Source organism: Poromitra crassiceps, assembly GCF_964638095.1.
Source record: "Poromitra crassiceps genome assembly, chromosome: 3".
NCBI lineage: Eukaryota > Metazoa > Chordata > Actinopteri > Beryciformes > Melamphaidae > Poromitra > Poromitra crassiceps.
In genome coordinates, this window is record NC_139625.1 from 7,492,796 (window position 1) to 7,508,099 (window position 15,304).

At 41.9% G+C, this 15,304-nt stretch overlaps 1 protein-coding gene across 1 annotated transcript in view; it reads right to left on the reverse strand.

The window, feature by feature from the left end:
- The window catches only part of tgds (TDP-glucose 4,6-dehydratase), a 39,713-nt gene extending 25,065 nt beyond the window's left edge, over positions 1–14,648 (reverse strand). Inside the window, exons 1-5 of the mRNA XM_083632439.1 lie at positions 14,478–14,648; positions 6,002–6,068; positions 3,668–3,736; positions 746–836; positions 447–595 (exon numbers count right to left, since the gene is read on the reverse strand). Of these exons, the coding sequence (XP_083488565.1) occupies positions 447–595; positions 746–836; positions 3,668–3,736; positions 6,002–6,068; positions 14,478–14,524 (423 nt within the window). The 5' untranslated portion in view covers positions 14,525–14,648. The remainder of the gene's footprint in view (positions 1–446; positions 596–745; positions 837–3,667; positions 3,737–6,001; positions 6,069–14,477) is intronic.
- Between the last annotated feature and the right edge of the window lie 656 nt (positions 14,649–15,304).

Here is a 15,304-nt window from a genome sequence, read left to right on the forward strand (position 1 = left end):
TTAGCCCACTTTGTAGAAAATACAGAGATATATAGTGTCACCATTCAGCCTAAATTCAAGTTTCAAGTTTTCTTTATTGAATATTCTCTTGGCAGTTTATGTAACTGAAATACGAGAATATTTACAATGGATAAAATCAATGGAGTACAACATAAAAATATAAAAACCACAATTTAGAATAAAAGAATGCTAAATTGGTGAATCTTCTGTGTTTTATCAACAGTCTATGGCAGTGATGTGTAGGGCTGTTCATTTTATATTATTTGGCGTTCAGGAGAGATGTGAGGAATGGGATGGGTGATTTTTCATATGTTTTTGTTCTTTTTTTTTGGCTGAGTTGGGTGCTGTTTCTGGTTTGGCGGTTTGATGTTTGGGCTCTGGTAGGTAAAAAATTAAATACAGAGATATGATTTTTGGTGGATCAATCAAGGACTCAGTGTACTGGCCTGGTCCAGACTGGCTCCATAGACTTCGTCTGTGCTGACGTAGAGGAAGCGCTGTGGGCGGTATGAGGCCTGCTGAGCAGCTCCCAGCACGACCCTGGTCCCATCGACGTTCACCCGCTGGAAACTGGACGGTGACACGAAGGACGACTCTGAGGGAGGGGAGAGGAGGCAACACATGGTAAGACAACTTAAACGGGGGGGGGGGGGGGGTTGAAATTCCTGGCGACCCCACTTAGGGTCGTGACCCCAAGGTTGGGTACCACACTAGTCTAACCCCATCTTCAATAAGTGCTGCTCACCAACGTGCGTTTTGGCCGCCAGGTGAAAGACGACATCGATGTTCTCTGTGTTGAAGATGTGGTTGACCAGCCACGGATTGCACACATCACCCTGTTAAACGGTCAGAGATACAGTGTGACTTGTATAAAGCACACAGCTACACAAGAAAAAAACAACCTCGCTCTACTGACCCCTGTAGGGTATTTGCTGCAGCTACATCAAAGAAATATGGAATATTAACCAAATAGAGCCAATGAGGATATACCGACCCTTCCTCATATTTATGAATGAAACACATTAAACAATATGAGTTACGGCATAATTACAGCATGAGGAAATCTAGAAACAGGGAACATTTAACACATTGAGTGCCAGCCGTTTTTTCAATGCTGTAGTTAAGTTGTGCCAGGTTTTTTTTTGAGGATTCTGGCTCATTTTACAAGAGCCGAGGATTCTTTTCTGTTAAGACTTCGTGAACACCAATCATCTAAAAAGAACTAATAGAATGTGTGCTTTCTCTGTCTAAAAGAGTTAGTTTGCAGAGTTAGTAGTTATGTAGATATTAGCCGTTGAGTACAGCATGGTTTCAGAGATTTTCAGAGAGTTTAGAGATAAATGGATTTTTAGAACCACCTCACGTGCCTGTGATTATGGGTGCCCTTGGGCAAGTCTGTATACTGTATTGTGTGTGTGTGTGTGTGTGTGTGTGTGTGTGTGTGTGTGTGTGTGTGTGTGTGTGTGTGTGTGTGTGTGTGTGTGTGTGTGTGTGTGTGTGTGTGTGTGTGTCTCCAAACTCCTCCCTCCGTCTGTGCTGCGGAGGGAGGAGGCTCCGCGGCCGCTCTCGGGCAGTCTGGACTGTAAAACTGGCTCGTTCGTTTCTTGAGGTGTCGGCTGAGATCTTTGAAGAAGCTTTTGCGATTCTGGTCTTATTTATGCGCAAAGGTACTCGAGTGTGTGTGTGTGCGCGCGCGCGCGCGCGCGCGCGTGTGTGTGTGTGTGTGTGTGTGTGTGTGTGTGTGTGAAATCGAAAGAGTTTTCGCCCAGCTATTTCCTTGAAAATTAGACTGGCTTTCTCCAGCGGACCCGTGGCTGTGGCTTTCTCTCTGTCTGGAGAGAACTGTCGCCACTTAGTGGTCGGTAAAATAGATTATACACATTCTCTTCCTCCAATATTGATATAGAAGACGTAAAAGGGGTTGATTGATGTCCCACCGTCAAAAAAAAAAAATGTTTATGTAAGACGAGATATCTCGTCTTTGGCACTCAACGGTTGGATTATGTAAGACGAGATATCTCGTCCATGGCACTCAACGTGTTAAATAAAATAAATTAAAATAACAGCAGTCAAACATATTGAAGAAAAAACATGAATGGAAATATGTAACAGCAAATTTAGAAAGTTGATGTTGTCGAGTTTAGACCAGCTATAGTGAGAACTAGCAGCTTTACAGAAGCTCACAGACAATTAGAAAAAGACAGAGAGGCTTGAATGTGTGAACACTTCTCAACTCTGCTGTGTTCAACCTATTTACTAACATTCAGTACAAAAATGAAAAAGAATCTTCAATTTCAATTCTTGCACAAAACATATTAATTCAAACACTTTCAATGACCCATGTCTATTTATGTTTATTTAAAAAAAACTTTCAAGGCCTTGATTTCTCTCTCTCAAATTCATAAACTTTCAAGGATTTCAAGGCTCTGTGGGAACTCAGATACTGAGCTGGTATCAGAGGGTTGAGTCTAGTCAGTCCTCAGCCTGATGAAGGTGTAGTTGAGTCTAGTCAGTCCTCAGCCTGATGAAGGTGTAGTTGAGTCTAGTCAGTTCTGACCCTGATGAAGGTGTAGTTGAGTCTAGTCAGTTCTGACCCTGATGAAGGTGTAGTTGAGTCTAGTCAGTTCTCAACCTGATGAAGGTGTAGTTGAGTCTAGTCAGTCCTCAGCCTGATGAAGGTGTAGTTGAGTCTAGTCAGTCCTCACCCTGATGAATGTGTAGTTGAGTCTAGTCAGTTCTGACCCTGATGAAGGTGTAGTTGAGTCTAGTCAGTTCTGACCCTGATGAAGGTGTAGTTGAGTCTAGTCAGTTCTGACCCTGATGAAGGTGTAGTTGAGTCTAGTCAGTTCTGACCCTGATGAATGTGTTGTTGAGTCTAGTCAGTTCTGACCCTGATGAAGGTGTAGTTGAGTCTAGTCAGTTCTGACCCTGATGAAGGTGTAGTTGAGTCTAGTCAGTTCTCACCCTGATGAACGTGTAGTTGAGTCTAGTCAGTTCTCACCCTGATTAAGGTGTAGTTGAGTCTAGTCAGTTCTGACCCTGATGAATGTGTTGTTGAGTCTAGTCAGTTCTGACCCTGATGAAGGTGTAGTTGAGTCTAGTCAGTTCTGACCCTGATGAAGGTGTAGTTGAGTCTAGTCAGTTCTCACCCTGATGAAGGTGTAGTTGAGTCTAGTCAGTTCTGACCCTGATGAAGGTGTAGTTGAGTCTAGTCAGTTCTGACCCTGATGAAGGTGTAGTTGAGTCTAGTCAGTTCTGACCCTGATGAAGGTGTAGTTGAGTCTAGTCAGTTCTCACCCTGATGAAGGTGTAGTTGAGTCTAGTCAGTTCTGACCCTGATGAAGGTGTAGTTGAGTCTAGTCAGTTCTGACCCTGATGAAGGTGTAGTTGAGTCTAGTCAGTTCTGACCCTGATGAAGGTGTAGTTGAGTCTAGTCAGTTCTCACCCTGATGAAGGTGTAGTTGAGTCTAGTCAGTTCTGACCCTGATGAAGGTGTAGTTGAGTCTAGTCAGTTCTGAACCTGATGAAGGTGTAGTTGAGTCTAGTCAGTTCTGACCCTGATGAAGGTGTAGTTGAGTCTAGTCAGTTCTGACCCTGATGAAGGTGTAGTTGAGTCTAGTCAGTTCTGACCCTGATGAAGGTGTAGTTGAGTCTAGTCAGTTCTCACCCTGATGAAGGTGTAGTTGAGTTGAGCTCTAACAGTCTCCAGACTCCTGGGGCTGCAGCAGTAGTCCAGCTGGAACACATTACACACACACACACGTCACATATAGACGGATTTCACAGAATTGTGTTGCTAGGGAACAGTTTGAAACCTAACTTATTTCTTGTCAGCTATTGTATTAGCAAACACTCCAACAGGAAGTAAGCTATATACAATGTTTATGTTCTCAAGTTAAACCCATCTATACACCTTTAGGATTTTTCAGTTTTAAGGCAGACATATCTTTTTGGATTGAAGCTGCTGATATTTTGTCACAATATTAAATTCCACATGTTCAGTTTAGCCAAGCGGCAACTTCCAACTTAGAAAAATGAAGCCAACGCGGATGTGCCAAAAACTGCAGTTCCTCGAATCCAAAAGCGAGCGCATCCCCATTTAACCCCATGTTAAAATGCCTGACTTTACAGAATATGTTCTTATATAACTCAACTCACCTGTTTATATACAGTCTGTAAAAAGTAATGGTTGTGTCACGTGTCAGCCCAGTCCAATCTTATATGTTATCGTTGTCTAGGGCCGGACTGGTAATAATGATAGCCCCGATAGCCTCTTGCGGTCACATAGTCCCAAAAGTAGGGCAAACAATAATCCCTAAAATAGTGCTCCAATACTACACCCTAACTGGCAACAAGCGCTCTTGTCCGCTACGAGCTGCCGTGTGATCTACTGAGCCCCAGCACGCATGTGTGCGGCGGCCATGATATAGAGACAACCCTGGCAGCCCAAAAAGAGACACAAGGGCGCCACCTGCCGTTACAATCGTACACTACACCTTCATCACAGATAGAATCCAGCCACAATCAATAACAGTGAAGATTATGATCCCTACACGTGAAGGGCGACTGGATCGATCGTAACAGTTGCCACTTTCTTTTTTTAATTATGATTATTTTTAGGCAGACAGAGCCTGCTATTGATCTGTGATCGGCGAGCTGTGCGATCACTGGACAGGCGACCTGTCAATCCCGCCCCAAAACATCGTCTGCTGTATCGTCCAGTATTTGACTCTAAATGGGACCATCATTGACTAAATGAACATCAGGCTGTGTTGAGGAAGACTTGAAACTAGCGATTGAGACCATCAACTCATTAGGAAAGTGTTTACTGGGGTCCTAAATCAAGTGACAAGTAGGGCCATTTTCCTATTCACTTCCATACAATCCGACTTCTTTTTGCAGCCAAAGATGATGTTTTGGGCGTGATGATTGACAGGTCACCTGTCCAGTGATCGCGCAGCTTGCCGATCACGGAACAGTAGCAGGCGGGAAACCCCTGGTCTCGTGTCGTCTCACGTGAGCCGGGCGACGGCCACACCCGCATCCTCTAGGCTTCAAAACCAATGGGTGACGTCACGCTGACTTTGTCCATATTTTTAGACGGTGGATGTTTTAGCCATGTTTAAAGGAGAATTTCGTTTTTTTTTAACCTGGAGCCCTCTCCTCACATTAATCATTATCTGACGACTCACCCAGTGTTCTCCGCAGCATTTTTGTCCATCCTAGGCGTTGTTTTGAGATCAATAGTGTGCAAGCCAGTCCTAGAATGGAGCTCCGTGGGGGCCACGTGGCAGCGTGCTTTTCCTCCATGTAAACAGACAGTTTTATTTTCCCGTTTTCGACCCATATCGTCATAATCTGATCCCTAAAGAACCATCAGACTGCTATTCTCCCCCGGGCTATTTCCAGCGGTGTTTACAGGGATCCCATTTCCTCCTGTCGGGTCAGTGTCACCAACTCTCGCCAAGTCCCGCGAGACTTTCCTGCCGCTGGCCTGTGGACTGACTTGACGAGAGTTGGTGAGTGGCGAAAGAGGTGACCCGAAAGGAGGAAATGAGACCCCTGTAAATGCCGAATAGCCCGGGGGAGATTGGCAGTCTGATGTTTCTTTATATATATATAATGACGATATGGGTCGAAAACTAGAAGAAAACTGTCTATTTACATGGAGGAAGAGCACGCTGCCATGTCCCGACGGAGCGCATTCAAGGACTGGCTTGGAGTACTATTTCAATCACAACAATGCCTACGACGGTCCAAATCGCTGCGGAGAACACTGGGTGAGTCGTCAGATAATAATTAATGTGAGGAGAGGGCTCCAGGTTAAAAAAAAACGAAATTCTCCTTTAATTCAAGGAAAATGACGCTGGTGTATGGAGGTGAATGGAGAGCGGCGCAGTGTCTCTATGAGAACAGAGGGCCACAGTGAGTGGGTATAGACCTGATGGCTAATAACAGCACATAGGCTTCCCAAAGAGAGACAGACAGCAGAATGACTTACATTATCCAAGTTGATGATTCTCCAGTCAGGATGTCTGTTGACCAGAGAACACACCAGATGGGAGCCGCTGGAGAGAGAGACATGCCGCAAATTATTATACACACGAAGAAGAATGGCCCTGTAAACACATGTCGCAAATTATTATACACATGAAGAAGAATGGCTGTGTAACCACTTTGTCCTTGCACGTCCTGCACCTCAAATTGCACTTCTGTAGGCTATCGTATGGCTCTTGTGTGTCCTACAGGCAGTGTTGGGGGTAACTCATTACAAAAGTAACATATTACATGTAATATATTACTTTTAGCAGTAACTCAGTAATATAACTTATTACTTATAGGATTTCAGTAATATTATACCAGTTACTTTGTCAAGTAACTCAAGTTACAAATTGAGTAAAAAAAAAAAAATCAAAGCACATATTTAAATAAAGATACAATCATTTCCTAATCAAACTGTCTGTTATTATGCAAATAACCACTACAGATGACAATAACAAAGGAAAATAATAACATTTTGAATTTTGGATTGTTTACACCGACTTCAAGGCGGTTGACATTATCTATCGGGATGTTCCGGGACAGTGATATCATTCTGCTGCTGCTGTTGTTTTGGTGAAAGTAATGCAAAAGTAGTGTAATAAGTAATGAGTTACTCTACACAGACAGTAATATTGTAAAGTAAGTTATTACTTTCAAATGAAAGTAACTAGTAATATGTAGTATATTACATTTTGAAAGTAACTTGCCCAACACTGCCTACAGGTGATAGCAACTAGGCTGCATCAGAAAACCTGTAGCGTACAGACCGAGCACAACTTGAGTTGAGACATTTTCCAAATACTGAACAAAAATATAAACACAACACATTTGTTTCTGCTCCCATTTTTCACGAGTTGAAATAAAAGTTCCAAGACTTTTTCTATGCACATAAAAGGCTTATTTCTCTCAGTTTTCACAAATTTGTTTAAGGTGATAATCTCAAAGATTTCCATTTCATTCTCTTTGCCAACACCTATGGCGATGAGTGGTAATTGCAGGTGGGATCCAAATAGTGTTGCATTATGGGACACAGTTTGTCAGTTTGTTCAGCCATAGTTTAGTAACCACCCCTAATGCTAGCAGAGACCGTAAAAAAGTAGCTAGTTATCCTACATCACACAAGACGAACCTCCCGTAACATTAGAGTGAGTCTGTTGCGTTAGCTCCGCCCACCCCGTGTCACCACCACAGACACCAGGTTCATAAATGCTGCAATACTGAAAATGCAAAGGCTTCCATCAATGGGCCATATAGGCTCAATCACCAGTGTGTTAACTCAGTTTGCCCTGCGATAGATAGTGACTAAACAGACATTTATTTACATGGACATCTTTGAGATTGTAACTTTAAATCCGTGTTAGTAGTGACTCAGCACTTCTCCTTCGCCAAGATAATCCACCCACCTGACAGGTTGGCATATCCAGATGCTGATTAAACAACAGGATTATTGCACAGGTCGTGCTTTGGGCTGCTCACAATTAAAAGGCCACTCTGAAATGTGCAGTTTGACCACACACCACAGTGACACAGATGTCACAACAAGCCATCTGGAGCAATTTGGGGTCCACTGCAGTATTTTGCCCAAGGGCACTTTTTGACATGCAGACTGGATCCAACCACCGACCTCTTTTCACCCAAGAGATTAGTGGACAACCTGCTGGACCTTCTGACGATATTGTGAACTCAGAGATTTCAGAATTTGTTTTCACTTCCCAAGTCGTGAATACCACAGCAGGGGGGGCGTCCTTATGGACTCTTCCCGTGAACACGGTAAACATGACCCCATTTGAACACTCCTCCACTCATGTACATATTGTATATATATATATATATATATATATATATATATATATATATATATATATATATATATATATATATATATATATATATATATATATATACACATATATATATATATATACATATACATATCCAAAGTTTCCAAACAATATTCAAAACTATATATATATATATATATATATATATATATATATATATATATATATATATATATATATATATGTAAGGGATAATGTATATTGAGGCGGTGATTACGGGGGAAATAATGACCGACAGGTGGATTGAGCCCGACGCGCCAGCGGAGGGCTTAACCTGAAGGTCATTATTTCCCAGTAATCACCGCCTCAATATACATTATCCCGCTTAGAACACGGCCTACAACTAAATCATTCAATAATCTGACAAAAATAATTATTCAAATAGATTTTTTAATAGCGTTTTCAACGACAAAGCGGTTTCATTCGTAATTGGCACACAAGACACCACAGCTGCAACTGGTTGGCCTAATTAGTAGTGTCTTGCTGACAAAATGCTCTTATCAACTGACTAATCCAGGTGTGGCAGAGCAGCGGTCGGTTGTCGAGAAATAATGACCGGTGAATATTGTTGATTGACCAATCAGAATCGAGTATTCAAGAGAGCCGTGTTCTAAATATATATATATATATATATATATATATATATATATATATATATATATATATATATATATATATATATATATATATATATAGTTTTGAATATTGTTTGGAAACTTTGTATATATATATATATATACAATATGTACATGAGTGGAGGAGTGTTCAAATGGGGTCATGTTTACCGTGTTCACGGGAAGAGTCCATAAGGATGCCTCGCCCCCCCTGCTGTGGTATTCACGACTTGGGAAGTGAAAACAAATTCTGAAATCTCTGAGTTCACAATATCGTCAGAAGGTCCAGCAGGTTGTCCACTAATCTCTTGGGTGAAAAGAGGTCGGTGGTTGGATCCAGTCTGCATGTCAAAAAGTGCCCTTGGGCAAAATACTGCAGTGGACCCCAAATTGCTCCAGATGGCTTGTTGTGACATCTGTGTCACTGTGGTGTGTGGTCAAACTGCACATTTTCAGAGTGGCCTTTTAATTGTGAGCATTGTGAGCATATATAGTTTTGAATATTGTTTGGAAACTTTGGATATATATATATATATATATATTAGGGGTGTTGGAAAAAATCGATTCACCTAAGTATCGTGATTTTTAATGTCACGATTTTTTTAATCAATCTTTTATTCCAGAATCGATAATCGCAAACAAAGAAAACAAAAAAACAAAAAAATTGGGTGCCCGCAGTCAGGCCACTCACTGAACAGCAGGCCAGGCGCCGCCTACTGGTTTACTAGTGGTTTTATTACTTTATTAGTTAGTCTGAAGTAATAATTACACTTCAGGGTTAAAGTGGGTGCATCTCATTGTAAAATTGGACTTCAAACGGCCCAAATCTGGCTTCAAACGGCCCAAATTGGGCTTCAAGCGGCCCAAATTTCACGCGCGTCGGCCCATATCGGCCTGGCCTGCTTGGTATCTAATGCCCGGCCTGAATTATGATCCCAATCCGCCCCTGTTTTTAACTATATCGCCCAGCCTCTCCCTCTTCCTCCGATATACATCCATCTGGCGCTGATCACAGCGAGCCACTTGCGTTGTTTGAGGAGCTAATGCATCGGTGGCGCTGCGCACGTGGCGACCCGGCTGAGGGCAGTAGATGGTCCTTTGGAATCTGTACATAATGCAACAAATGTTTATGTATTGTATAATATTGAAGTGCGCCTTTATTACTTTAAAACTAGTAATAATGTATCTCAATTCTGAAGTGTGCCTTTATTACTAATCTCAAACTAGTAATGATGTTGTAATTATCCACTACTGTCTGATGTGAACCAAAGTGCCCTTCTGGGACATGAATTAAACTCTGATTCTGATTCTGATTCAGCCCTACTCATGATATAATATACAGTCTCTAGTGTAGGGGTGGGACAAAATATCGATACTCACGGTATCGCGATATTTCCACTTGCGATACGTTATCGATACACTGGCACCAAGTATCAATATGTTTATTTATTTATTTATTTTTATTTTTATTTTTTTTATTTTTTTAATAAACAGGCTAAAATATTATGCTGTGTGTGGTAGTTCAAACATAGTTTCAAGTTGACGTTTATTTATGTTTGTATTTATGTTGAAACAAAAACATAAATACTGTAGGCTACATGAATGGAAATGTTTGATCATTAATATCTACTTTTAGAAATTATATAGGTAGGTAGGTTATATAGGTTTTCTTGTTTTAATAATAATAATAAAAAGACTTAATGTGTAACTTTTCCTCCGTGGTATCGAAAATGGTATGAGTGAGTGAGTGAACTCTGAGAGAGTTCATGTCAATTCTGCTAATAAATACATAATACCTGCTTCTTGCCTTTTAGGGGTATTTTTTTCTCTTCAGTTACACAGGTATCGTGATGTATCGTCTTCCAATATATCGATTATCGCAGTATCGCTGTATCGTGATAATATCGTTATCGAGGACCAAGTATCGTGACGATATCGTATCGTGAGCTACTCAGCGATTCCCACCCCTACTCTAGTGTATGATTCAACTTTTCCCATGTTCTAATCTAGTGTAAAAAAGCAAACAAACTGAAAAAAGAAAAGAAAAAAAGAAACAAAAATCGCAATAAATCGTAATATCGAATCGCAATAATCGTAGAATCGCAATACTTAAGAATCGCAATATAAATCGAATCGGCACCCAAGAATCGTGATAGTATCGAATCGGGAGATAAGTGAATCGCCAATACGATTACGCAATACGATTACGCATGTTCATCAAGGTACACCAGCATCACATTGTCACTGAAAAACAGGCTCCAGACAGCGCAAAATAGATTAGTTAGACTCATTTTACAATTGAACCCCAGGACTCACCTACTACAGTCTCATTTCGACAGCCTCAAGTGGCTCAGAGTAGATGAAAGAGTAACACAAATCAAACTCGGCATGGTCCACAGGATAGTCAATAATGTAGTCCCAAAATACCTCAGAAATTACTTCACCAAGGTCAGCGACGTACATAGTCATGGCACTAGAGGGAGCCCTACAGACTTGGTCCCAGTAAAATGCAAAAGATGCATTGGCCAGAATTCATTTCTATACTCAGCGGCAGTAGCCTGGAACAGTCTCCCAGCTGAGATTAAGACAATCAACCCATATCCTTCTTTCAAAGTAAAAGTCAAGAATTGGATCAGGAGAAGCAGAACCTGGATTTAATGTATTGTGTTATATTGTGGTATTATATTATTATATAATATATAATATTGTATGGTAATGATATGTAATACTATAATATCTTATAATATATTGTCCAGTATAGGTACATGTATGCTGGATTTGATGGTAGCCAAGGTGTTTGAGGTGGGGGGCGACCTGTTGTCGGCCAGCCAGTAACTGAGCCGGTGTTTCACTCGACCCTGTATTTTATTAGATCTTATTTTATTTTATTTATTTTACTTGATTATATTTTAATGTATGTTTTTTATTAGGATTTGATGGGTTTATTTTTTAATAGCACAAATTGTCTTTTATTTTATTTTATGCTTATTTTTATTGGTTATTCACTGTGCCCCACTTTGCCATATTATTCTCCCCCCTGCGTGGCAGGCACACCCACGCGATACCCTCAGACTCTAACAAGTGCTTGTGGCACTCACACTGTTATACACTTACACACATCCAGACATACACACAACAGTACACATTTTATAACAGTCACCATGAGGACCGCAATGGAAATAAGCTGTTAGCTTTATTGCGTTTTTATCCTTTTGATAATGGTGGGCCTGTGTATGTATATATGTATAGTGTATATACTGTGTATTCATTATCAATAAAGAACTCAATCAATCAAAAAAAAAAACACAGCCCTAATATATATATATATATATATATATATATATATATATATATATATATATATATATATTTGATTGAAGTTGCAACATTGTGATTGTCTTTTAGTTATCTTTCCTACTTCTTTATCTCTGTATATTGACCTGACCGCTACGCTGCATACAGACAGACAGACAGACAGACAGACAGACAGACAGACAGACAGACAGACAGAAAGACACTAAAGACAAATTCGTCGCATGTAACTTGCATAGTGTGGCAATAAAAGTGATTCTGATTTGAAGGCAGCATTATTGTGACCAGCCAATAGGCCCTTTTCCACAACAACCGTTCTCGAGGTGGTAAAGCAGGAAGTGAAGCAGGTATGACCAACAACATTAATGAGGGCCCTGGCACTGAAACACCTAAATGGAATGGAACGATCATTAATGGTATCGGTTACACCGGCTTTACTTCCGGCTTTACTACCTCAAAACGGTTGCTGTGAAAAGGGTCTATGGCACACCTGTGCAATAATCATGCTATAATAATCATCATCAGGTGGATCAAGGGTGTCACTTGGTGTTGAAGTGGCGGGGACATAACCTAGGGGCTATGCTGCCCTCTGCCTTTCGTGTACATGACTTCCCATGTCGTAACCCTGCCATATCATAACCCTGTTATAACCACAAGTTCCATTGAAGGCAGCATACAGTAAGCGTTTGTTCACACCACATGCTTAACAGAAGCAGAGCTGAAGGCTAAAGCTACGCTGAAGCTGAGCTCACGCTAAGCCGGTCAGACAAGAAGCACTCTCTTTTCGTCAGCGCCTCGCTCGGTGTGCCTTGACCCCGCCCACAACTTCCATTGACTTCACGCCTGGCAGCTGCACGCTTCACGCTTGGAAAATAGAACTGAATCCTGAACGATCGCTTCAGCCCGGCTTGAGGGTGGCACGCGCACGGCTGGTGTGAGCGGCCTCCTCGCCTGTTAACAAGGATGCCGAAATGAACCTTGTGGCTTCAGCGTAGCTTGAGCGTTGCTTCGGCGTATATGGTTTGAACGCCCTGTGACACATTGGAGGCGGCTTATGGGAGTGAAAATGACTAACATTCAATTCCCAGGCTGCAGTAGCTCTGGAGGACACTCCTGCAGGCAGCTTCACAGCTTGTGGCATCTGTGTCACTGTGTTGTGTGGTCAAGCTGCACATTTCAGAGTGGCCTTTTATTGTGACAGCATAAAGCACGACCTGTGCAATCATCCTGATGTTTAATCAGCATCTGTCCCCCGTCTGTCTCTGTCTTTGACGTTGTTTGGAACGCTGGGTTGCGGCTATGTGCACTTTAATGCCCAAGACAAATTTCCCTCCGGGGACAATCATCTCATCTCATCTGTGCTCACTAACACGGATTTAAACACAGTGTGAACAACATTTGTGAGAAATAAGCCTGTTGTTTGCATATAAGGTCTTTAATATTTAAGTTTTTTTCCCCCCTGATTTTTTATCCCATTTTTATCCCCCATTAGTGCTAATTTAATTTATTTATCCTGGTTGCTGCTCCACCCTCTGCCGATCTGGGGAGAGCCGAAACTGGCTCCATGCTTCCTCCGAGACATGGGCAGTTAGCTGCTTCTTTTCACCTGACAGGGGAAGCTTCACCGGTAGGACATAGCACGTGGGAGGATCACGCTATTCCAACCAGTTCCCCTCCCTCTGAACAGGCGCCCTTAACGACCAGAGGAGGAACCACATTAGCAACCAGGATATTGCATGTTTTGGTGAAGGGGGTTCCTATATGAAGGAAACCCCCGGGAGGCACGGGGAGAACATGCAAACTCCACACAGAAAGGCCCTTTTGACGACCCCACCCGGGCGGCGGGCATGCGGACGGGCACGCATTCCTTCAGCGCTCACAGCGTCCCAGGTGGGAATCGAACCCAGGACCTTCGAGCTGTGAGGCGACAGCGCTTACCACTGCACCACCGTACCCCCCAGGTCTTTAATATTTGATTTAATTATTTCAACTCCTGAAAAAACGGGAGCAAAAGTGTTAATATTTTGTTCAGTATAGTTAGGAGACAGTCAAACAATTTGGTGTGCATCCAATACACTAAGCAGCACTTGTTTCAATAGAATTGATAATCTTTTCTAACTGGTTCTTCTAATGTTATTCCTCCGTCTTCCTCGGCCACAATACTTTATGTGTGTGTGTGTGTGTGGGGGGGGGGGGGTTGTCAGCCAGCAGCAGTGTGAACCAATTCAACAAGTTGAGATTGAATTGAACAATGTGCTACCTCATGAATCAGGTGAATGCCAAATGTACTACAACAAACTATGATTCATCAACCTATCTGAAGTCATGTTCTTCGAGGTGTGTTTGTTTACTGATAAGAGTCAGATCAATTGTCAGATTTTGAATAGAGCTTTATGGTCCTTTACAACAGGTACTCGTACTTTGGGTGTTGCATTGCAACCATGGATGGACTTGTCCTTTTAATCTGAGTCAAACAAATAAACTAATAAAACTAAACGGCTCATTGGCTGTGTGTGTATGTCATTTGACTGCAATCACACGTTAATTATTTACAATCACCTGTTATGTTTCCTATAGGTTCCTAACAACCATGTTGGTGTTCCCGGGTGCCAGGGACCTCGTTAATGTTACTGGTTACACCTAGGCTATAACGTTATGATGCACTCACATGAATCCAGAACCTCCAGTGACCAGCACCGTCCTGCTGAAGTCCATCTTCTGCTCGGCTCGGAACACCTCCAGGCGCCTCTGCTGTCTGTCAGCTCACAGCGAGCTCTGCTGTACCCGCAACAAGCCCATCTTTACCCCTCTACAGTTACACACTCCAACATGACACATTAGCTGCTCTCCCTCCCGCCTGCCACCGTTAGCCTGTATCTATCTGGACTGTTTACTCTTCTCCAGTAGTACGGTAGAAACATTGTGCAACTTGCGACAGTTAGTAGCCGTTTTACGGTAGTGTGGACACGTAGGAAACTGGGCGGTGCATATTGTTCGGTCTGCTCTACCAGTGTTAAGCTAGTTAGAATACAATGGGCAAACTTCCGCTGATGGATTTCACAATATAAGCCGTGTTGACTTTGCGAACATTTTGTGCCAGTGTTTATGGACTTAGTGTGATTTATTTCGGATAATAGACGTCCTCTTAAGCTTTCTAGGATGTCCCTGTGTTCCTCGGCCATAGTAGTGTAAGCCTTAAAATAACAACACCATACCAATCAATATCATACCAATACAATAAATACATCCATTTTACATGTAACATTAATGATTCCAATTAGAATATTTTTGGTGTGTGTGTGTGTGTGTGTGTGTGTGTGTGTGTGTGTGTGTGTGTGTGTGTGTGTGTGTGTGTGTGTGTGTGTGTGTGTGTGTGTGTGTGTGTGTGTGTGTGTGTGTGTGTGTGTGTGTGTGTGTGTGTGTGTGCAGAGATGGGCAGTATTTTAAATACATGTATTTCAAATACATTTGTGTATTTTGTAATTTGTATTTGGC